This window comes from Cryptomeria japonica, chromosome 1 (assembly GCF_030272615.1).
Source record: "Cryptomeria japonica chromosome 1, Sugi_1.0, whole genome shotgun sequence".
NCBI classification, from domain to species: Eukaryota; Viridiplantae; Streptophyta; class Pinopsida; order Cupressales; family Cupressaceae; genus Cryptomeria; species Cryptomeria japonica.
The window spans coordinates 506,914,624-506,939,276 of NC_081405.1; the positions used below are offsets into that span (position 1 = coordinate 506,914,624).

At 37.2% G+C, this 24,653-nt stretch overlaps 1 protein-coding gene across 2 annotated transcripts in view; it reads right to left on the reverse strand.

Moving 5' to 3' along the window:
- Nucleotides 1–24,653, reverse strand: part of LOC131052256 (uncharacterized) — a 323,457-nt gene that overhangs the window by 190,191 nt on the left and 108,613 nt on the right. For both annotated transcript variants that reach the window (XR_009107299.2, XM_057986876.2), the window contains exon 3: nt 17,932–18,039. Coding sequence is in view for 1 of the 2 variants with exons in the window: in XM_057986876.2 (XP_057842859.2) it covers nt 17,932–18,039 (108 nt within the window). In the remaining variant the exon portion in view is untranslated. The remainder of the gene's footprint in view (nt 1–17,931; nt 18,040–24,653) is intronic.

The window sequence follows — 24,653 nt, forward strand, 5'->3', positions numbered from 1 at the left end:
ATGGAAGTCATTATCACTTTTATCTTCATCATGCATAGAAGTAAGATGTACTCAAAGTTGTGATTTCCTTTTCAACACTTGAATTGAATTTCCCCTATAGAGAAGGTGAAACCTATAAGCCCAAAGTGATCAACTCTTCTGTAGTAAACTGTTCCCTAAACTTATCAATCTTCAGCTCAACCAAACTTCGTGAAAGATCATAGGTGGCAGCTGAAACATGCAACTCTCTTCTCCAAATGTCTAGCAAGTCGGATCGCAACTGCATACACACATCATCATTTTCGTCCAAGATCATGGACAAGATGTTGAACATATTTGACTTCACCTTGTCTGGATGACGTTTCCTTATCTCAACAATGAAACAATTGAACATTTGAAGAATCAACTTATCGCATTTGAGATCCAACATAATGACAAATGATCTGGTCCTAGCCACAATTTCTAAAATTCTAGGCCTCTTACCAAACGTAGAGGCTTTGACATCCTGTAACCCATGTAGACTCTCCACAATTAGCTGAAGAACCTCCTTCAATATGTCATCATTATAGAGAAATTTAGGAGTTGTACACCTCATTATTTCACTTATACAAGTAACAACCACCAATCTTATCTCCTCATCTGGATGTCTCATCAATTCGGGTTTGACCAATGCATGCACCAATAGAGACATAATTGTAGCCATTGTTTGCGAAAGTGGCCCACTAACCTTGCAGAGACAACTTTCAACTTCCTCTAAAATACTGAAGAGAGTTGCTTTAGCCTGAATTAAGAATTTGAATTTTTCACCGACGAACTTAAGTCTCTCATGAAGGACTTCAATAGCCCCCTGTTCTCTATTCCTTTTTTCCAATTTACCAAAAATTGAATTCTGATGTTGCTTAACTGTTTTCCAGCTGTTCCCACAAAGCTTCCATTTATTTACTAAGTAGCCAACTGAAATTCTGATCTGTAAATGAATAGAGGTAACAAACCAATTTTTTTCCAACAGATTGGCAGAATCTTCTGCTCTGATACCACTGTAATAGGCTGCCCTATTTTGCCAATTTTCCCTTGTCAAACTAGCTAATGGTATTTCGACAAACAGTTGGCAAGCTTCAATAATGGACTGTTTTTTGTTCTGTTGTTTCATCTGTGGTTATGTTGTAACCTGGTGCGTTTGTTTAAGAGATTTGCAATCATTCACATCCCAATATACATGTATTAATGAAAACAACCAATTCCACATATAAGTTTATTAATAGTGATTTCCAACCATCAAGGACATTTTGATTGAGCTCAAACACCAAGTATTTTGTTACACATAATTTATTGCAGATTACAATCAATCAGTTTCAACCAGAGTTCCCAGACTCACCGCGAGTCAGGCGAGTTTGCCGAGTTGGCGAGTCGAGCCAAGCTCGGCAAGTTTTGCTGACTTGGGGCTCGGACTCAACGGGTTTTGGGCATAACTCGCCTGACTCAAGCGAGTTATGCCAAAACTCGCCAAGTCCGAGCTCCAGAACTCTGCCGCGGCAATAGGAAATTTCAATTTTAAAAAAAAAAAAGCTTTTTCACTTGTTTTTTTTTTACTTTCTCTTTCATATAACCCTAAAAGGTCTTCTAATTGTTAGTTGTGAGAAGAAGAGACGAAAAGTGAGAGAGAGGAAGGAAAACAAGAGGCCATAGGTTTGCAACCAGTAGGGAAGAAGAGCATCAAGGAGACCACAAATCACATTGGGGAGGCCATAGGCTTGCATTGAGAGCATCAAGGAGTCCATAGCAAGACTTCTCAACTCATTTGAAAGAGGTAAGTGTTAAACTTTGTAGATTTTGCTGGTTTTTTTAGGTATGTTAATGGATTTTTTTCATTTGTTTGTTAATTTTTTTTAGTTTAACAGTTAACTTTCCAAATCTTGAATGTTTTTATTTTTTTAGCTTAATTTCAATGAGAGAAGTAGAATAATAGCAAAGTGCAAACCCTACATTTTTTTAGAAAAAATTTGTAAACATGTATTTACAATTTTTTTTTTTTTATAGTAGGGTTTGCTGATATTTTCTATTAGTTTATAACTTTATTAAATTTTCTTATTGCAGCAACCTTCACGTTTAAAAAACATTCATTTTTCACAATGCCTAAAAAGGATGATGCTTGGAAATATACTGAAGACTTTATTGGTAGACAAAAAAATCAAACAAAATGTTTTTTTGTAAAGAAATTAATTTTGGTGGCATCAATAGATTTAAATACCATATTGCCGGCATACCTGGCCATGATATTGAGGTATGTAAAAAACAAACTGCCGAGGCAAAACGTTTCTGTTATGTCCAATTAGAAACACATGAGGAAAGAAAAGTTAACTAAGAAGAGGCGATTGGAAGAGTTACGTGCTATTGGCTCCCATGCACCCGCATCCGCATCCACATCCGCAGGCTGTGTTGGAGAGGGTTCTTCCATGCCTCCCTTTCGCCCTAGTGCTTCTGCTAGTGCTAGTGCTTCTACTTCTACTCCTCCTAGTGGCACTATTACCTTTGGCCCTAGAGTTCGGAAATCCAGGTTGGATAGTTATTTTGTGCCGTGTAGTACTCTTGGGGCACAACCCTCGCTTGAGAGCATGGGTTGGAACAAGGAGGTTCATGATGCTGCAAGAAAACAAATTTGCAAGTTTTGGTACTTTTGCAACATTCTATTTATTGCAGCCGGGTAATTCTTTTTTATTTGATTGCTTTAAGTTTAAAAGTAAATTTATAGTTTAAAGTTGAACTCTACTTTGTCTAATCATAATCTATTTGTGACAGGTCTCCTTATTGGCAAGGCATGGTAGATGCCATAACCATTTGTGGTGCGGGGTTTAAAGCCCCTACTGATGCTGAGTTAAGTGGCCCCCTCTTGTTAGAAATGGTTGAGGATATGAAAGTTGAGCTAGAGGACCACCAACAATCTTGGAGCCAAAAGGGTTGCACAATCATGAGAGATGGTTGGACAGATAGGAGGAATAGAACACTCCTAAATTTTCTTGTTTCCTGCGGAGGTGATTGATCATGATTCATTCTAATTTGTACTTCCCTAAATGCATTGAATAAATTAAATTTTGATTTGTTGAAACTCTATTTTCAAGATCCACCATGTTCTTGAAGTCTATTGATGCTTCCTCACATGTGAAAAATGCCACATACTTATGTGAGGCTATTGAGGAAGTCATACAAGAGGTGGGGGAAGAAAATGTGGCGCAGGTGGTGACAGATAATGCAGCAAGTTATGTTGCTGCAGGTAAACTTTGAACTTTTTAAGTCTTGATGGAGAAGCATCTATGATTATTTAAAATTTTCTTAACACATCAAAATTTCTAATTAACTTAAAATTGCTGCAGGTAAACTTTTGATGGAGAGGCACCCGAAAAATTTTTGGTCTCCATGTGCAGCCTATTGCCTTGGCCTCATGTTGGAGGATATTGGTAAGCTTGAATGGGTGAAATCAATAGTTGAAAGGGCCAAAAATATCAGCAAGTTTATCTACAATCATGCATTGGTCCTTAGCATTATGAGGCAATACACGATGCAAAAGGAGTTGGTTCGTCCTAGTATCACGAGGTTTGCCTCAAACTTCCTCAAACTGAAATCCTTGATGAAATCAAAGGCATCTTTGAGGCGTATGTTTGTTGGTGAGGAGTGGACTTCCTCATCCTATGCTACGACCACTGCAGGGATAGATGTGGTAAATTGCATTTTTGATGAGCCAGGTTTTTGGACCCCCTGTGGAGAAACCATGCAGGTAAATTTATTACAATTTAACATTTAGTATCTACTATCTAGTATCTTCTATTTAGTAATTTAAGTTTAATTTATTAACAATTTAACTTTGCAACTTTTCTTTTTCTTTATTTAATTTGTGAGTTAATTGTTTTTTTTTAACATTATGTGTAGGTCACTGAGCCCCTCGTAGTTCTCCTACGAGTTGTTGATGGGGAGAAGCCCTCTATGGGCTATATATATGAGGGTATGGATAGGGCCAAGGAGGCCATTAGGTCCATATATGCAGGAGATGAGGATAAGTAAGGCCCCATTTGGGAGATTATTGATAGGAGATGGCAGAACCAGCTACATAGGCCCATCCATGTAGCAGCCTATTGCCTCAACCCGGCATTTCGATTCTGTGATGACTTCAAGGCGGATGAGGAGGTTCTTAGTGGCCTATATACAGTGGTTCAGAAGTTGTGTACTGATGGCACAGCCTCAAGTACAACGCTCCAGCTGGATAAATATAATAATCGAGAAGGGGCAATCTTCGCAAGCAGCATGTGCATAGAGGCTTGGACACAATTGCAGGCAAGTAGAAATATATGTAAACTTAAGATTCTTAAGTTTATGGTTTATGCATTTTAATTTTTGATTTTATAATCTAGCCTTAAAGTTGGAAATGAGTTTGATTTTTTTTTCTTTTCATTATTTCAGATAGATGGTGGCAAATGTTTGGGCCCTCAACCCCAAACCTTCAAAAAATTGCCATCCGTATTTTGAGTCAGCCATGCAGCGCTTCTGGATGTGAGCGCGTCCATGTTCGAGCACATCCACTTGAAGAGCCGTAATAGATTGTCTGTGGAGAGGTTGAATGATCTTGTTTTTGTTCATTACAACCTCCATCTTAGGACCAAACAGATTTTGGACACTGACTCCTCTCCAATCACTTTAGTGGAGATCAATCCAGAGTTTGAGTGGATCAATGAGTCTACCGATCCCGTCTTCACTGAGGACCATGAGTGGGTTGACCAGGCAGACAGAGAGGCTGAGGCTGTGGCTATGGCAGAGGAGGAGGATAGAGCACGATCCGACACAGGCACCTCACAGGCGGAGACTATGGCTACTCAGTCATCCAGGACCTACCTTAGACGCATTTGTAGGAGGCAGACAGACTACTCTGAGGCTGAGGATGAGCTAGAGCCTGAGCCATAGACTTGTTTTTGTTTACAGTTATATATATGTTTGGGAACATTTGATGTCATGGATTTTATATACATTTGACAACATTTATAACTCTATATATCTATGTTTTCTATTTCCTTCAGCTACAATTTACATTTCTACGCATGTGATGGATGGATAATTATGTATGTGATGATGGTGTAGTGTCTTTAAGCTTTATTCAATAATGGGTGCATGAAACAAGTTTTAAATCGTTAAAAATCTCTAAATTTCAAGGGTTTTTATTTTGCCGAGTCATAGCCGAGTCACGAGTCGAGTCGGCCTTGCCGAGTTCGAGCCAAGTCCGAGCCTAGGAACTTTGGTTTCAACAAGAAATTGCACCATATCCAAACACAAGGTAATTACAAAGAACCTGTAACCCAGCCGCTGGAGGACATTCCTAGGTGGCTGTCCAACTCCAAGATGATGCCAATGCAGTCCATGGCTCAATTCTAATCCACGTCCAAGCTAAATGTAGGTCTCATCCTTAATACCTGGGCGGCACACTTCGGTAGTCTTTCAACACCTTAATGACAAAATACAACCCACCCTACGTAGCTAAAGCTTCACGCTGCCATGATAGTAAAATACGCACAAAGTATTGGTAGCCGGCTGTCCTTAAGCTTCTGGAAACTAATTAATGGTCTTCGAGCTGCTACCAAACCAATCGACCTCCTTTCAGGCCCCTTTAAACTTCTAACAATCTCAATCGTTGGATTTTGAGTCTACCACACCACAATCTCGGGTATCAAGTTAATTCAAAATTCATTGTGAATTCCCAGCCAACAATAAGTATTTATGCCCAGTCAAGTAAGGTTCTTTCACACCCCTCAGTGGTAAATATAAATACGCCCAGCCAAATAAAATGATAGGCACCACAGTGGTGATGTTCCACAACCAGCAGACTAATAAGAACAAGTTGTGATTAATGCTTTCAAAAGTCTAACTTCTGCGACTTCCCTGTCTGAAAATAATTGCTTACACTCAAGGTTACAAATTCCCTACAGCTGATAGAAATTGTCCTTACCATTCTTTCTAATACTACGATTCTTCCAAGAATGTATTCCAACCTGCATATTTCTAATCCATGATTCCAGTCTCTGCGATTTAAATTAAAGATTTCCCAGATTCGATCTTTCACAAACGTGGGAAATGTTGCCAATAAGTGTGTATGTCCCCAATAGCCAAGAAGATTTTCCAAATTTCTCCAAAAATCCAAACTTCAAGAATACATAAATTCCAAGATACCTCCATCTGCATTTAATGCTCTTATTTATAACTTCATTTGGGCACAATTACCAATGCACCGCGAATGTGGGATAAATAGCTTACTTTTAAAATATCACTTTCCTCTTAAGTGAATAAAATGTACCTTTTACAAATAAAGTGACTTTATAAATCAATGTACTTAATTTAATAGTCTCTTTATTAATTTAAACTCCCTTTTTCCTCTAAAAATGACCTCTTTTAATAATATAGTAATATTTTGACACTTAAGTTCACTGTTTTATGCACCCAAAATTAAAAAAAATTTCACCTTGGTTCCAACGAGCTATAACACTAAGGTTGGAATTAAATATTTTAATTAAATTTAAGCAAACTTAGTAGAATAATTAAAATAACTCATTAATGCACCAAATTTGCGAAAACTTGTCAGAACAGATCAAAATCAAGTTCGGACCGCACCGGAGTGATCCTAATGACGAATAATAGCAGACAAGGCCGATCGGGTGACTTACTAAAAATATATAGATTCTCCAAGATTCTTGGAGACCAATCCAGAGACCAAAAATCACTTCGGAAAGTGTCTTATAGCTCCACTAAACCAACTGAGCTCATTGGAAACATTAGATTACTCATTTGGACAAGCTGACGTGAACCGAGAGTGTCAGCTACTAAAGCTTGCTAGAGAACTTGAAAAATTGGGGACATTACAGCATTGTTCTTCTAATGCAATGGGTATGGATGTAATGTTCAACACTGTCTTGTAGAACACCTTCCACAGTCCCTTGTTATGACAGTCATGCTATCTCACATGACAAGTATCTCCTTGAAGAGAGTTGTATACACCAAATTAAAAGGAAAATGTGGCCTTGCTTTGTTCTTAGAATACCCATCTCTCTATTTCATTGTACCAAGCTTTCTTCTTGCAAATTATGAATCTCCTAAGTGAAGAACACAATCCTTTCTTCTCGGTCATATTCTCTATCCTCTTCTTTAACTGTTTGATATTCCTTCATACTTGGGAGAACTTCATATACCCTGCACTGTCAACGGTGCTCCATTCATACATAATTGGCTAGGACTGTCATAAAGTCTCTATCTTATCATACACCCAGCTATACCTTTCCTTTGACCATGATCTGCTCTCATAACTATCCTTACATGGTATGTAGTATCTTCAATAGTCAAGATGACTGTCTATCTTTCCTATTTGACTATCTTGATGCTTTTTCATATTTCCTGAGCATTTCACAACACCACAATTACCTTGACTATACCATGCAACTCCAAAGAATAACACAACCACCATTTGCCTTACTAATGTGGACTGTAGAACTTAGTCTCAAAAAATAGGAATAATCTTTCATACCCTTTTCATGCATGGACTATCCATATACTACACTATGACAGTCCCTATTTGTTTATTTAGAAAGATATCTCTCTTTAATCACCACCACTTTGACCTTCATCACTGCTGTATACTCTTCTTCTATGCAAGCCCTTATTTTCTTTTCCTTCACAGCTGTCATAACTCATTTATGGCTTAAAAGATCCATTAATGGCTCCTATGTGACCCAATATCACTTTCTTCACTCAGTATGTTATCCTCCTTAATATAGACTGTCATTAATCTTCTTTGTGTCCTTTTCATGGGATGGACAATGAATCTCACTGCCATTTCCTTGATCAAGTATTGTTGCTATTCAGAGGATATTATCTGCTATCCTTTGAAACTTTTCTTGCTTTTAAGTTTGCAAATATTACTTATTAGCTGCTCAACCTTGGAGTGCTCTTTTACCTTCTCAAACTGTCTTGCATAAACCTTCATTTTTACAATCCCCAGCATCCTTAGACCTTCCTTATGATTGAGTTGCTCAAAATCTTCCTCCATCTACTATCTCACAGCTCACAAATGACTTTCTCTGTCTCAAGAAGCCTACAACACACATACCGAAACTGCCTCTGTCAATTGATGAATCATGTCTTGACTATCCTTATGATAGTATTATGGTGATTATCTTGAGTTTTCTCCATAGTTTTCATTTTGATGCTCAACTATGCAGCTATCATAAGGAGCCCTTGCTCATTCACCCATGAAACCCCTTATTGAATGTCTTTGATTAATGAACAAACACAGCTGTCCTCCATGAAAACCTTTATTGAATAAACATTCATAGATATTTCCACATGCATATAATACTGAAGAAAGATGCATACTGCATATCGGAATCCTAAGAAGTTTTTAAGCATACCTGACATGATGTGAAGACAGAAATATAGGGCCTAAGAAATTCCCTGCTATTTAGAGATCATTAACCTGCAAAACAGATTGTTAGAACACAACATATAGATATATATATATATATATATATAAATAAACCATTTTAATTCACAATCTATTTTTAACATTGAATTAGCATGTTCATAATTTTAATCTAAAAAAGGATACGAATGCCATACGGAAGTATGTCCTTAGGCAGCTATGAAGCTCGCCTTCTTGGAACCCCTTGGTTCCAAGCCCTTAAGGAAATCGAAGTTGCGTTCGAATCCTGTTCTTGAGTGTAACCTCTTACACCCAAGCCCTTCAAGGAAGACCCTTGTCTATTCCTTGCCTTGGTGATGCCTTCATCATCCAAGTCCTCAGAGGGGACCGGCCAGATCCGTCTCTTCTTAGTTGATGTTTAGTCAACTAAGCCCTATATATGCATATCAACCTTCAGTATATACTGCCCTAGGATTATTATAATCCTTCCTTAGACTATGAGAGTTTCCTCCCTATAGCCTCCCTTGTGTGATTTCATTCATAATACATTCCTTTGCATTTTCATTTACTATTTCATAATTCACATGTATGTAGTTTTATATTCATTACCTATTTCCATAAAATATCATTAACCATTACTCACATGTATTCCTTACATACATTCCTATTACCCTGAGATGTATTTCTCCTATCATTCTTTACTATTTAAGATTCATTCATCATATATGCTTGCACAAGTTCTTCCTATTTATTAATGTATATATATATATATATATACGTATTAACTATTCATATAATATCCCTATCTATCCTTATGCATTTTAATATATATTAATTATAATAATGCATTGCCTATCTCTAAATTTATTAATACCTCCTATTCCTAGTATTCTATATAATATATATAGAATAGCATTCACACATAATATATAAAAAAAAACATTATTATCTTTAACCCCTTACCTGTTTGCACGTACCCTTTTTTGCAGTGCCTCGTCACCCCTACGCTCCTTCCTCTCTTCCTTCCTTCTGCGGCAACCTGCATGGGTGGGTTAAATACCCTTCGTGGGGGAGTGGGTGACGGTTTGCAGCCCGAGCTGTGGCTACCGTCACACCTTTTCCCTTCCAAAGGAAGGGGTGTGGCGGTAGACGCAGCCTGGCTGCATTTCCCGTCCCACCTTTTCCTTGTGGGGGGGAGGGGGAGGGGGGCCGGGGGGGTGGCCTACCAAGCACTTTATTAAAGTGCGTTCATAATAAACTTTAAAATGAAAAACTAATTTCTTAACTTTTAATCCTTTAAAATATTAAATGGAATATATTTAATACACCTTAAACTTTTAATTAAATTACATTAATTAAATATATTTAACATACCTTTAAAATTTTAATTAAATTAAATATTAATGTCAACATAATTAATTTTGTCTTTTATTTATATATATATTGTTTTTATAAAAAGCAACCTTGTATTAGGCGATGCACTGGGGATATCACAGTCCCTCCATCTCAACTTTGCTTGTCCTCAAGCATCTTTAAGTCCTCCTCTTTTTCCCAAGTGGCATCCTCATTGGGAAGATTCCTCCATTTAATAAGATGTTCAATGATAGTTCGGTTCCTGAGCTCTCTTTTCCGTGTGTCCAGAATGATCTCTGGGTATAGTGTAAGTTTCCCTTCATCATCTAGGGGAGGTAGTTCGTTGCAAGGAACTACGTGTTGCCCGAGAACCCTTTTAAGTCAGGAAACATGGAACACATTATGTATTTTGCTGCTTTTGGGAAGTTCAATCTCATAAGTTACTTCCCCAATCCTTTGAATGACTGGGTAGGGCACATAAAATCGAGGTTTCAATTTCTCTGTCCCATTTTTCTTGAGGGATGATTGCTTATATGGTTGTAACCTTAGGAATACTGGATCTCCGGCTTCAAATGTCTGTTCTACACGTTTCCTGTCAGCGTAGAGCTTTTGTTGATTTTGAGCTTGTTGTAAATTTTCTTTCAAGATCTTTAGGATGTCTTTTCTCTGTTGCACAAAGTCTTGTGCTCTAGGTACTTTGCTTTCTTGGTTTGTTAGTTCCCCAAAGCTGGTGGCCTCATAGCCGTATAAGGCTTGGAAAGGACTCATCCCTATTGACATGTGGTGAGTCGTGTTGTAACAGTGTTCTCCTAGGTGTAACCACTTAATCCAAGCAATCTGTTGTCCTGTAACAAAATTCCTTAGATAGCCCTCTATCCATTTGTTTACTATCTCTGTTTGCCCATCGGTTTGAGGGTGATAACTGGTACTATGGTTTAAATCTGTTCCCGCCATTCTGAAGAGTTCTTGCCAAAACTGGCTAATAAACTTGCTATCTCTGTCACTGATAATATTTAGAGGGAGGCCGTGGAGTCAAAAAATTTCTTTGAAGAATAGGTCTGCTATCTGGTGAGCTTTATATTCGGTAGAGACTGCGAGAAAGTGGGCATATTTTGTGAGTCTGTCTACTACCACGAAGATGCTATCCTTCCCTTGTATCCTTGGCAACCCTGTTATGAAATCCATAGAAATACTTTCCCACTTTTGATTAGGAATAGGCAATGGTTGAAGCAATCCAGCTGGGTGGGTAAGTTCAGTTTTGTTGCGTTGACATGTTAAGCATTCTTGAACATATTTTTGGATATCCCTCTTTTGGTTCCTCCATGCATATCGTTCCCTAATATGCTTATATGTTTTTTAGTATCCTGGGTGTCCTGCAAGGGGGTTATCATGAAATTCTTTGAGAATTTTGTTTTTGAATTTGGTCTGAGGGGTTAGGTATATCCTCCCTTTATACAAAATGAGGTCTCCTTTAATCCTGAAATCTTCATTGAGTAGATTCCCGGCTAAAATTTCCTTTGTCTGGGGATCCTGGTCATATTCATTAAGGATCTCTTCCCTCCAGTCTTTTGAGATACTGGTAATGTTGTTGATATGAGCTCTCCTGGATAGTGCATCTGCTGCCCCGTTGTTCACCCCTTTCACATATTCTATATCAAAATCGTAGGCTCGTATTCTGCTCACCCATTTTTGTTGCCTGTCATTTAGATCTTTTTGGCTCAAAAAGAAGCGTAGACTGTTATGATCAGTCTTTACACCAAACCTACCACAGACCAGGTACTGGTGAAATTTAGCCAATGCGTGCATTATGGCCAGCATCTCCTTGTCATAGACAAAGTAGTGTCTTTCTGCATCAGTGAGTTTTCAGCTCTCAAAAGCTATGGGATGTTTCTTTTGCATAAGTACGGCCCCAATTCCTTCCCCTGATGCATCACACTGCAGTTCGAAAGGAATAGAGAAATCGGGAATGGCCAATACTGGACAAGAGCTCATGGTTGTCTTAAGTTGTTCAAAGGCCCTTTGGGCTTGGTCCTTCCACGCAAAAGCCCCTTTCTTAGTTAGGTCGGTGAGAGGTGCTGCAATCTTGGAGAACCCTTTTACAAAGCATCTATAGTAGCTGCATAGCCCCACAAATCCCCTTAATTGGGTTAAGGTTCTAGGGGTGGGCCATTCCTTGATGGCTTTGATCTTTTCTTCGTCCACACTTACTCCTGCCTCACTAATTTTGTGCCCTAAGTAGATGATCTCTCTCATCCCAAATTCACACTTGGAGGCTTTAGCGTACAATGATTTTGACTCCAGAATACTCAATACCTCTTCAATGTGCAGGAGATGCTCTTCCCATGTTTTGTTGTAAATGAGTATATCATCAAAGAATATTAGAAGGAACTTCCTCAATTGTTGTCTGAATGTATGATTCATGCATGACTGAAAAGTGGCCGGGGCGTTAGTGAGACCAAATGGCATAACCAGGAACTCGAAATGTCCATAGTGACATCTGAATGTTGTTTTGAGAATATCCTCTTCCCTCATTCGGATCTGATGATACCCTGACCTTAAATCGATCTTGGAGAAGTATTTTGCTCCATGGAGTTCATCCATTAGTTCATCAATCCTCGGAATTGGGTATCTATTTTTTATAGTTTTTTTATTCAAGGCTCGGTAGTCTATGCACATTCTCAGTGTCCCATCTTTTTTTTTTGACCAATACTACCGATGAGGCAAAAGGGTTGCTGCTGGGTTGGATGTGTCCCATCTCCAATAACTCTTTTATGGTTTTTTCAATCTCCTCTTTGAACTTGTGGGGGTGGCGGTAAGGAGTGGTAATGACGGGTTTTGCTCCGTCCTCTAATTCAATGGAGTGCTCAAATCCCCTTTTTGGGGGTAATCCAGGGGGAATATCCTCAAAGACCTTTTTGTGTCTTCTCAGGATAGGTTGTATATCATTCTGAATGATCTGGTCTCCGGTTGGGGATTTATCCAGGACCATGCATTGTGCGACCCACTCTCCTTGATCGTGTCTAAGAATTTTCTCCATTTTGTTGCATGATACTATTTTTGGAGAGCCGTTAGGAATTCCTTTCAATATTATTTCCCTCCCTTCATGTTGGAAGCATATCTCCCGATTTGGACTATCCATGGTAAATCGTCCCAACGAGTTTATCCATGGCATGCCCAATATGATGTCATTCTCCAGGTTTACCACAAAGAAGTTTCTTGTGATGGTATGTCCTCCCAGGGTGACTTCCAATTGGGGTATAACTTTAGTGCATTTGTCTATGACTCTGTTGCCCATGATCACTTCAAAGCCTTCAAACTCTTGGGTTTTTAGTCTTCTCTTTGCTGCTAAATGTTTGCCAATAAAATCATGTGAAGCTCCGGTGTCTACTAATGCGATTACTTTTTGTCCCTTGATAATCCCTTTGAGTTTGAAACATCTATTCTCATTTCCTTGAGTGATGACTGCCAGGGTACTAGGTATGTTGTTTTCAAATCTGGTTCTTTTATAGGGTCTTCCTTCATCCTGCATTTCCTCAGTGTTATTTAGCTGTCCTCTTTTACACTCATGGCCTCTCACCCATGGGGTCTTGCATTTGAAACACAGCCCTTTCTCCCTGAGTTCATCTCTTTCCTTGCATTGGTGATTATAACTCCAAGGTTTTTTGCACAAGTGACAAGGCTTTTCCCAGCGGTCTCTCTGGGGTCCCTCATTCCTATGGGGAGTTTTGGTTGAGGTATTCTTGGGGGCACTAAATTCAACCATCCTAGTTTTCTTAATGGCTTCCCCTAAGTTTTGTGGTTCTAGGGGTTTAACAAAATTCTTAATGGGGTCCTTCAGGCCTTCTAAGAACATGTAGGTAAGTCTTTTCTGGGATAGGTCGGGAACCATTACTGACAAGTTTTGGAATTGATCTATATAATCTTCAATGGTACCTGCTTGCTTGAGGTGTGTTAGCTCTTGGAAGTACCATTCGGAGTCTTTTTGGTCGAAACAGCTGATGAGCCTTTGGGTAAACTCATTGTAAGTGGAGACCTTTTTATGTCCCAGGGTGATGAGACCGTTATGCCACCAATTATGGGCAATTCCAGTAAGGTGTAGTATGGCAAATTCTATGGCATCTTCTTCGGTCATGGCACTGTACGAAAGGTAGGTGTCTAGTTGTTGTACCCAGGCTTGAGCAACATCCTTCCCTGATCCGTCAAAACAGGGTAGGGACATTTTGTTGACTTTAGCTCTGAGGTCTTTACCCATGGGTTTACTTTTCCTACTCTCATTAGTCTTGGACTCACAGAAGTCCCTGAAGGATACCACCCTCTGAACTTCTGGTTCCAATCTAGCATAGATTTGGGCGATTTCTTCTACCCCAAGTATGGCTGGTTCCTCCTCCCTCTCATGTTCTTCCCTAGGGAGAAATTCGGGGATTGTTTGCCTAGAACTCTGAGGTGATTGTTCGTTGTCTGCGTGATTAGAGTGTGTTTCTCTTCTAGGGTTTGTCATATCCCTATTGTTGCTATTGGTGCTTTGGAGGATTAACTGGCTCATCCTTTCAAACTTCTTGTTGGTTTGTTCCATGAAGATCTGGAACTGTTTGGCCAATTGATCAGCCATCGCTTTGGCTCCTTTCTTCCTTTGATATGTGATCATAAACTAAGACCCTTTCCCATAGGATGGCAGGATTATGCTCTGATGCCACTGTAATGTCCCTGCTATTTAGAGATCATTAACCTGCAAAACAGATTGTTAGAACACAACATATATATATATATATATATATATATATATATATATAAATAAACCATTTTAATTCACAATCTATTTTTAACATTGAATTAGCATGTTCATAATTTTAATCTAAAAAAGGATACGAATGCCATACAGAAGTATGTCCTTAGGCGGCTATGAAGCTCGCCTTCTTGGAACCCCTTGGTTCCAAGCCCTTCAGGAAATCGAAGTTGCGTTCGAATCTTGTTCTTGGGTGTAACCTCTTACACCCAAGCCCTTCAAGGAAGACCCTTGTCTATTCCTTGCCTTGGTGATGCCTTCATCATCCAAGTCCTCAGAGGGGACCGGCCAAATCCGTCTCTTCTTAGTTGATGTTTAGTCAACTAAGCCCTATATATGCATATCAACCTTCAGTATATACTGCCCTAGGATTATTATAATCCTTCCTTAGACTATGAGAGTTTCCTCCCTATAGCCTCCCTTGTGTGATTTCATTCATAATACATTCCTTTGCATTTGCATTTTCATTTACTATTTCATAATTCACATGTACGTAGTTTTATATTCATTACCTATTTCCAATAAAATATCATTAACCATTACTCACATGTATTCCTTACATACATTCCTATTACCCTGAGATGTATTTATCCTATCATTCTTTACTATTTAAGATTCATTCATCATATATGCTTGCACAAGTTCTTCCTATTTATTAATGTATATATATATATATATATATATACGTATTAACTATTCATATAATATCCCTATCTATCTTTATGCATTTTAATATATATTAATTATAATAATGCATTGCCTATCTCTAAATTTATTAATACCTCCTATTCCTAGTATTCTATATAATATATATAGAATAGCATTCACACATAATATATAAAAAAAAACATTATTATCTTTAACCCCTTACCTATCTGCACGTACCCTTTTTTGCAGTGCCTCATCACCCCTGCGCTCCTTCCTCTCTTCCTTCCTTCTGCGGCAACCTGCATGGGTGGGTTAAATACCCTCCGTGGGGGAGTGGGTGATGGTTTGCAGCCCGAGCTGTGGCTACCGTCACACCTTTTCCCTTCCAAAGGAAGGGGTGTGGCGGTAGACGCAGCCTGGCTGCGTTTCCCATCCCACCTTTTCCTTGCCGGGGGGGGGGGGTGGCCTACCAAGCACTTTATTAAAGTCCGTTCATAATAAACTTTAAAATGAAAAACTAATTTCTTAACTTTTAATCCTTTAAAATATTAAATGGAATATATTTAATACACCTTAAACTTTTAATTAAATTACATTAATTAAATATATTTAACATACCTTTAAACTTTTAATTAAATTACATTAATTAAATATTAATGTCAACATAATTAATTTTGTCTTTTATTTATATATATATTGTTTTTATAAAAAGCAACCTTGTATTAGGCGATGCGCTGGGGATATCACAGATGCATACTGCATATCGGAATCCTAAGAAGTTTTTAAGCATACCTGACATGATGTGAAGACAGAAATATAGGGCCTAAGAAATTCATAATGAAACTGCCCCTGCAACATGCCATAAGAACTCTGAAACCCTGCAACATGTCATAAACAAAACGGCCAAGCACATTTCCCATGCCAACAATAGTAGGTGACTCTCTGACACCTTTGCAACGTGCCATAAGATTCAGTTTTACTCTGTAACGTGGTGAAGTTCAGAGCAACAAAGTGCTATTTTCATGACAGGTGTATAGAAAGATACTTCCAATACTCAATCAAAACACTAGAGACTCTCAAAGATGCATTTTTGCGCCTTTCTTCTCTTTCTGTTGGTGCCTAGGACTTGAAAACTTGCTTTACTTCAGAATAAAAACATTTTAATTTTTTGAGTCTGAAACTCAAAAGACATTTTGTGCCATTTGCTAAAACGGACCAATAATAATAACAGTCTGAATGAAATTAGTAAGATTGTTTGTTGTTTCTTTTCAAGATTCAATGGCTCTTCAGGTGTTGTTTTCAGTGATTTTCAGGCATAGTTGTGTGGATTTTTGGTTGTTTTGAGTCTTGTAGATGTGCTACAGATGTATGCTGCAGTTATTATGGTTGTAATAAGATTCATATGCTGGTATTTTCATTTGTCTCTCAAACAGCATTAGTTTGTGGTGTTTTCAGTAAATCGTGTGTACCAGATTTGTCATATCTTGTGAGTTTGGAGTACAGCTTGGATGTTGAAAGATAAATCACTTGTTGCTGTTGTAAATCAGATCTCAGACCTGATTATTTGCTGTTAAATATCAGAAAATTCATTTCTTTGGTGTTCCATGAAGTTTCATTTGGTTTGGTATTCTTTCAATGAAATTTTGCAAATCGGGTCATCTAGTTTTGGCACAGTTTTGTGTAATTGTGGGAGATTTTGGAGTGTGAATATAAACATTGTCACTGTCATAAAATCAGATTTTGAGATCTGCAAATATGATGTTTATTTCAGAAAATCAATTTAATGATGTTCTTTGGAAAGTTCATTAACTTTTTGTCCTCTTTATGCAAGAACTAGTTAACTAGTTTTGGTGATTTTGGGTGCAATTGGCATATGCAAATCCAATTTTCAGATCTGAAATTGTTTGAAAGTTTTGGTTGAGGACATTACACAGTAGAGAACTGGGACTGGATAGGGGAATTTTTTTGACTTCACAGAAGAGGTGTTCATAGGATAATCCAAGGTTGCTGGGCTTTTTTGGCAGTTTATTGCTCTCATCTGAATCCTCATGACAGGTGGCATGCAGTTTCAGTTGCAGAGGCTACAGGTGAGTCAGTCTGACATCAATAGTTGAAGGCCCTAGCGCGGGATTGGCTCTGGTTGTTTTGGTGGGCTTTGTTATGTTTAGCAATTTGATCCATTACAAGGTGCTGTAAGGGGAAATACATTGTAATGGCTCTCAGCTCTGAGCGGCCTCTTACGAATCTAAGGTTTTGGGGAGTAGACATGAAAATGCTTCACAGTGATGTTTCTCGAAAACTACCCATGTAATATTCTTCATTTGGTCAATATAATACCTTACTTAAGAAACCTCTCAAGTGCAAATTAAGTACATTTCATTAGAAAGATTGTGAATTTCTAGCTTCACCACCTATAATTATCATATGTTAGATTAAATTATATACAAATTATTGAAATAATTCTATACGCATTTAACCCTTGCTAGAAATTGTGCACGATGAGACATGTCTTTTAGTATTAATCATGCATCCATATGCTTTATCAAAATTTAAGTTTGAATATAAATAATGCCCCACTACAATTAGTAGAGCAAATTTTACTGTGAACTTGCAATAAACCGTAACTCTCAAAAGTAATGTCATATAAACTAAGGCGTGGGAGTAGAAACATATATTAGTATTTGATGTGGAAAAAATGAATACAAAAATAACATATACTTTGAACCTTAGATGAATGAAGTCCATGACAAAGGATAACAAGTTGTTTCGATCCAGTATGATCCAAAATTCCTACTAACATCTCCCCATACTTGTTTGGAATTCTAATTCTTTCCTACAACCAAAAGAAAAAGAATAAATATCCATTACAACTCTCATGATACATCGACCACTAATGCCTACCACAACATACATTTCTCTCAAAATGGTATATCATTTTCATCATCAAAAACAAATGTCAATTCATTAATTATTAAAATGTAGTTTCTTTGCAACTACCTCTTCTAATGTGTACAAGCCAAGTTAAAACTTTCATAAAGTATTTCCAAATCTAGACTTTTCTGCAATAGCCATTCATTCTAGACTTTAACACATGTGATATTGTTAGAATCCTTTGATGAAACCCAAATTGTAGTTCTTTCCTACAACCAAAAATAAAAAGAATTGAGTATCAAGTACAAACTCGCATGAATCGTTGACCACTAACTAAAGTCTACCACGGCATTCCTTTCTCTCAAATGGTATATCATTTGCATCATCAAGAACAGTTGTTTATTAATTTAGTGACTTGAACGTGATTTCTTTGCAACTACCTCTTACAATGATGTACAAGCCAAGTCAAAACTTTCATTAAATATTACCAAATCAAGACTCAACTGCAATAGCCATTCACTTATAGACCTTAACAAATGCACTATTGTACCCTTTAGATCATTACAAGAATATAAAAGAGTAGGAAGAAGACAATGTTGAAAGGTTCTGCTGGCTGGTACTAAATTGAACTTTGATGGCACATCAAGGGGCAATCCTGGCTAAATAAGTGCAAGGTATTTACTGCAAAATAGGGAGGGATCTTGGATCTAAAACCAATAATGCCATCGAATGGAGGCTTTAATTGCAGGTTTAAATATGGCATATGATGTTGGGCTATTGTGAGAGACTAAGCTAGAAAATGACTCTCAAGTGGTGATAAATGTGCTGAGAAAGACACATATGCCAAACACGAAACTGAGAGCCTATTTAGAAGAAGTGCTTTCAAGGACAAGAAGGTTTAAAATGGTGAGCACAAGTCATCGTTATCACGAACAAAATAAGGCAGCTAACATTTTAGCCTACATGAAGATAGATTGCTCAATATTAAGTTTAACTACTATTGAAAGTATTAATAAAAAGGGGTGGGAAGGTTTATCATCTATCATTAATATAGAGAGATTGGGGAAGTTCTAATGTTTCATCCTAAGGCTCTATTTGTATGTTATAATCCAAGATGGTGGTGGTATGCATCAACGCTTATTTATGATTGCTACTTGGTATCTTGTTTCTCACGTATACAGTGGTGCAATATTTTCATGGTGTTTTTGTAATGAGGAGGAAGGGTGCTGCTGGTTGAATTTATTTCAATGGTGGTATTCAATAGGTTGGTTTGCTCTTGTGATTTTTTGTGGAGAGGCACATGGGATATCTCTAGATTTTCTTTTGCTTTTTCACTAAGGGAGGTGAAAGTGCTAAAGCCACTAAGGAACTGTTAAGAAAAGGTCATGTATCTGATTTTAGGTTGAAGAAGATATTTTACCATCTAAATGTCAGACTCAAATTCTCAATCTTCTGAAGGTAGTGATGGGTATAGATGGGGGTGGTCAATGCAAGCATTATATGGTTGAGTTCCATTATAATAATGAACTGCTGTAACAAGTTGGAGGTAGTGGTTAGTTATGTGGAAGTGAGAAAATACATAACAGAGCTTTTATCATTTAGTGTGGTTGGTGATGAGGATTTGATGGAGTATGCCCCTGTGATGCCCTCTTCTAGTGTATTTGTTCCTCTCATGCTCTACCATAACACCAATAATCCCACCACCTCTAAAGAGCATAGGAAACCTATGCATAGAAAATTGTCTTATTATATAAGACTTCACAATTTTCAGTAATCTAAATCAGACCCAGTCAAATTGAGAGAAAGCAATCTAGCCCCGCACTGGTACATAGACAGAAATCTCATAATTAATCCATGCAGCAATCTCAGTGTTAATAAAGGCAGCAAATCACAGTATGGATGTAGGCAGCAATAATGATAGTAAAAGTTTGTATCAAATGGTGATAAGATCATAACAGTTCATGCCTTGAGAGTTATTACACCTTGAATAATATCTGATCATCACTCCTATGGCAGTGATTCCCCCAAGAAGCAATAAGCGTGATTAAGCATTAAGAATAGTAAGATGCGATTTCATTAATGATAAGAGGTAGTTCAATAAGTTAAACCAGTGATTCATAAGACTGTATAGTTATGAAAGGAAACAGTCATGCAAGGAAGACTCGCTTCTCTTTCAAGAAGTTGTACAACACATGAGCAGACGTGATTATTCGCCATCAATGGAAGGTACAAGTATCCATTGCAAGCATCCATCAAGGGAGGCATTGAAGAGGATCAACCAGCACTCAAGCCAATAACTAACACACACACACACACATATATACATAAATACATTTTATGTAATGAAAGTTTTGACTTGGCATATATATATTGTGATGTCCCCACTTTGAAATAGACTTTAATGGTAAATAATAATAATTAAATTAAAATTCAAAAGAATAAAAATAAAATTAAAATGAAAATAAAAAGAATATAATTAATTTAATGAATGGTCAAAGACATGGAATGAAAAGTTGTGACTCCCTCAAACATGAGATATATAAGGGAGAAGAGAACCTCACTTGAGAGGGGGATAATTTGGGAATCAGAAGTGCAGATCTGATTTAAATGAGGAGTGCAGATCTAATTGTGAAAGGTTGTCTCCCTTTCAAAGGGCAGAAATAAAGAAGAGTTGCACTCGTTCAAAGGGTGCTAATGGTGAAAGGGTGTGTATCTTGCCAAAGGGCATACATGATGAAGAGGTGTGATCTCTCCCTCACATTGGAAGATATAAAGGAAAGGAATCAAAGCATCCAATGACATCACCATCGATCAGATCAGATCAGATCAGATCAGATCTGTTTATAAGTTACAGGCAGTAACATCTTTGTTCTTGGTGGTATGCATGGAGATGTGCTGAATATGTATGCTTAATAAATGAAGCCCGATAATGTCCTTATGCAGAATTTAGTAGTAATATTAATATAGACTGCAATATGTATGACAGTCATACTTAATTTCATGTACATTCATAAGACATGAAAGACTATTATATATATAGCCCATTCCTTAATCTTCTACTAATGCCTTTGGAGGATGGGAATGATTTGTGCAAAGGGAAAGGCGGTCTAATTGCACACTAATCAGGTGGTCCCAATATGGGGTAAGGGCCTCCATCAGGAAACCTTGAGGGAGCCTATTTGTAGTTTGGTTTCTTAGCGCCCTAGCACCATAGTTACCCCTTCCTCCATTAGGCTTAGGTAGTAACCAAGTTAGACCATAATATAGAGGGTTATGATTTATAACATGAAGAAATAGCAGTAATAAGCATAATAACATTTGGTAATGCATTCAATGATGTATGCAATTCTTGATAACATGACATATATATACGAAAACCTTGAGGAAGCCTATTTGTTGTTTGGTTACTTAGCGCCCTAGCACCATAGTTACCCCTTCCTCCATTAGTCTTAGGTAGTAAACAGGTTAGACCATAATATAGAGGGTTATAATTTATAGTATGAAGAAATAGTAGTGATAAGCATAATAACATTTGGTAATGCATTCAATTATGTATGCAATTGTTGATAACATGACATATACATATATACATATATATATATATATATATATATATATACAGCAGTTACATAACTAGTAGATATTGTGGTATGAATATAATGCATTATCATATGATTTAGTTAACTCATTATATGTCTTCATTTGAAAAGAAGTATGACTGTTTGCAGAGATTTTATTGCTTCTAACATCTGATTATTAATAGGAATGTATGATTAACGCGGATAAGATTCCTTTAAGCTTATAGCCAATCTACCTGTTGGTTGAAAATTTTGTACACTTGTGAAAACAAACAAAATTGTGGCTTCAACCACAGTGTGTGAGTATGAAACTCTCCTAATTAAGGGAAGGCTCCCCCTATCTATCTAAAACTGAAATAAAAATAGGATGGGACAGCAGTCTTCCTTCTTTCTTCAAGGAAGCCTATATCCTTTTCTCTCCTTAGAAAAGTGATAGCAAGAAAATGTATAATAATGGTAACAACTTCAAATGAAAACAAGAGAAAGGAAATGAAGTTTCCTGAAAGCTCAAAGACTCCCGTCACTTCCTTCGGGACGGGACAGCAATATCAAGTTCAAAGACTTGACTATTGGAAGTCCTATCTACCCTTTGCTATACTAAATTTTACAACGAATAAAAGACAACAGCTCAAAGACTGGAATAATCTATTCTTTCAACACAAAGACAAGAACTAATGCAAGCTCAAAGACTTGTTGCTATTTCTTATCAAACAATAATTTTTCCTCAAGAATAGACGCAAGCTCAAAGACTTGCTGCTCCTTCTAGAGATTTTGCTATTTTAATTAATCTTCTCTACTTGCAGCTCAAAGACTTCAAATCAGATTAGATTAAGCTTCTTTAGAAACACTTTGCATGGAAGAAATAAAAAGATTCAAACTCAAAAATGTAGCTCAAAGACTCAAAACTTGAGTAATCCTTCTTTATTATTCTTCAAAAACTTTCAATTCACATACATAAGCTCAAAGACTTCTTGCTGTGAATTTGGCAGAGTTTTTGCTTGCTTTCCAAAAGATAAAAATTACAATAGACCCCCTCAAGTATTTATAGGAGAGGAGTCATGAGAAAAAGGTGGGAGGATCCTAACTAACTTGAGAGATTCTCTCAACCACCAAGACTAATTCAATAACTAACTAAGACTTCAATAAATAACAAAGACTTATTCCAACTACAGTCCTAATTGAACACAACTTGTAGTTGCCTTACATGTAATTACAAAAGTGCAAGTAATGTGTAACTTGCATTTTACAAAAAATACTTTTACATGTAACTTGTCAAAACAATTACAACTAAAGATAACTAAAACTATTCCATGTGTCTAAAGACACGACTCTAAACTACATCATCCTTTGTCTGTGATGATCTTCATGTCGCTTCAGGATGCTAGAACTTGAAGTATTCTGGATTGGTAAAGACATCTTGTACCGGAACGAGAACCTGCATCCTTATCTTCTTGTTTGGGGTAGTACTAGCTTTTCAAGAGGGAAAGGGCTTCCTTCCTCTTTTCATGTCATGACCATCTTTGTCTTGAAAGCATTCTATGCTCTCAACCATGAATTGTTGTTGTATCTCTTCTTTGTATCATCCTTCATTCTTGAAATCTTCTTGCAAAATAAGGCCCATGCCTTAATCCATTGATTTGGTAGATTGTGTGTGCAAACCGGACTGACAAGGGAAGAGAGAAATTGATGCAAAAATGGGCTCACAAGTGAATTTCAGGTTTTGGAAGTTGCATTACATGTGTGGGGAAAACAAGAGTATTAACTTGCAATTGCGGGGAACAAACATGCAACTTCATATGTGTAATGGGTAACTACAAGTTTGCACTTGTAATCGGACCTTTAAAACTCATTTTCAAGTGTTTTTTTAGTGCATTTTAGACCAATTCCGGGTTCTGGATGGCTGACCGCAGGGAGACTTTTAAATGGGGAAAATGAATGAAGGTGTGAAATGAGTGGATGAAATGGTATGTACGGATGATGGGAATGAATATGAAAAGATTTTGGGAAGATCATCTTTAAGAAAATGGGAAGAACTTTCAACATGTAATCCGGTTCTAAAAACCCCATTTTGAAAGAATGGGTATTTCTCATCTTTGCAACTTGGAATTTCAACAAAAGATGGTCAAATCTTTTATCCATAAGGGAAGAACAATTATTTTCATCCAACTTGTAATCGGGATTTAAAATCCCGAATACAAGTAAAGAGGGAAAATAGGGAAGAACAATGCAATTCTAAAATTGCTTTACAAAGGAGAAAATCTCTCACAAAATCTGATTTTTGGGGAAGAATCAACATATTTGAAAACAAGAAAAATGAAACAAGAAGAAAAGAAATCTTACCTTGCTCCAAACTGAAAATGCCTTCTTCAAAAAGATGATCAATCTTTGAAAGAAGGAAAGAGAACTCTTAAAAATAAATTAACCGCATTCCAAAACCCTAGCCACGTTTTTGAAAAAATGCCCGAAACTGAAAAACGTGGCAGCAAATGCATGAGAAATGGCATGGAAAATGGCCAAGACTCTTTCTAACCTCAACGCCTTAGCATACCAAGCCAAAACGATTCATAACATTGCTGATTCGTGGCATTCCAAATGGCAAAAAAACGTGGTTTTTTGAAAAAACGTGGCTGCTGTTATAAAGCTAAAAACCAGCAATCTTAACCTCCATGTGGCGTGAAAGGTGTCTAAAAATGCATGGAAATAGGAAGGAATCCTAAACGTCTTCCTCCTCCAACAAATTCTCCACAAAAATTTGCTAAAAATCCTCAAAAAAAAATGTTTTTCCTTGCAAATCGGGTTTTTTGGAACAAATAGCAAGTTTAAAATGCATGAAACAATGAAAATCAGGTTTTTTCGAGGATATAACAAGTTTAAAATTTCACTTTTTCAACATGTTAGGCAAAATCGGGATTTTTTGGCCAAATAGCAAGTTTAAAATGTCAAAAACGCACTTTATGAGCAAAATCGGGTTTTTGGAGACAAAGTGCAAGTTTTAAAT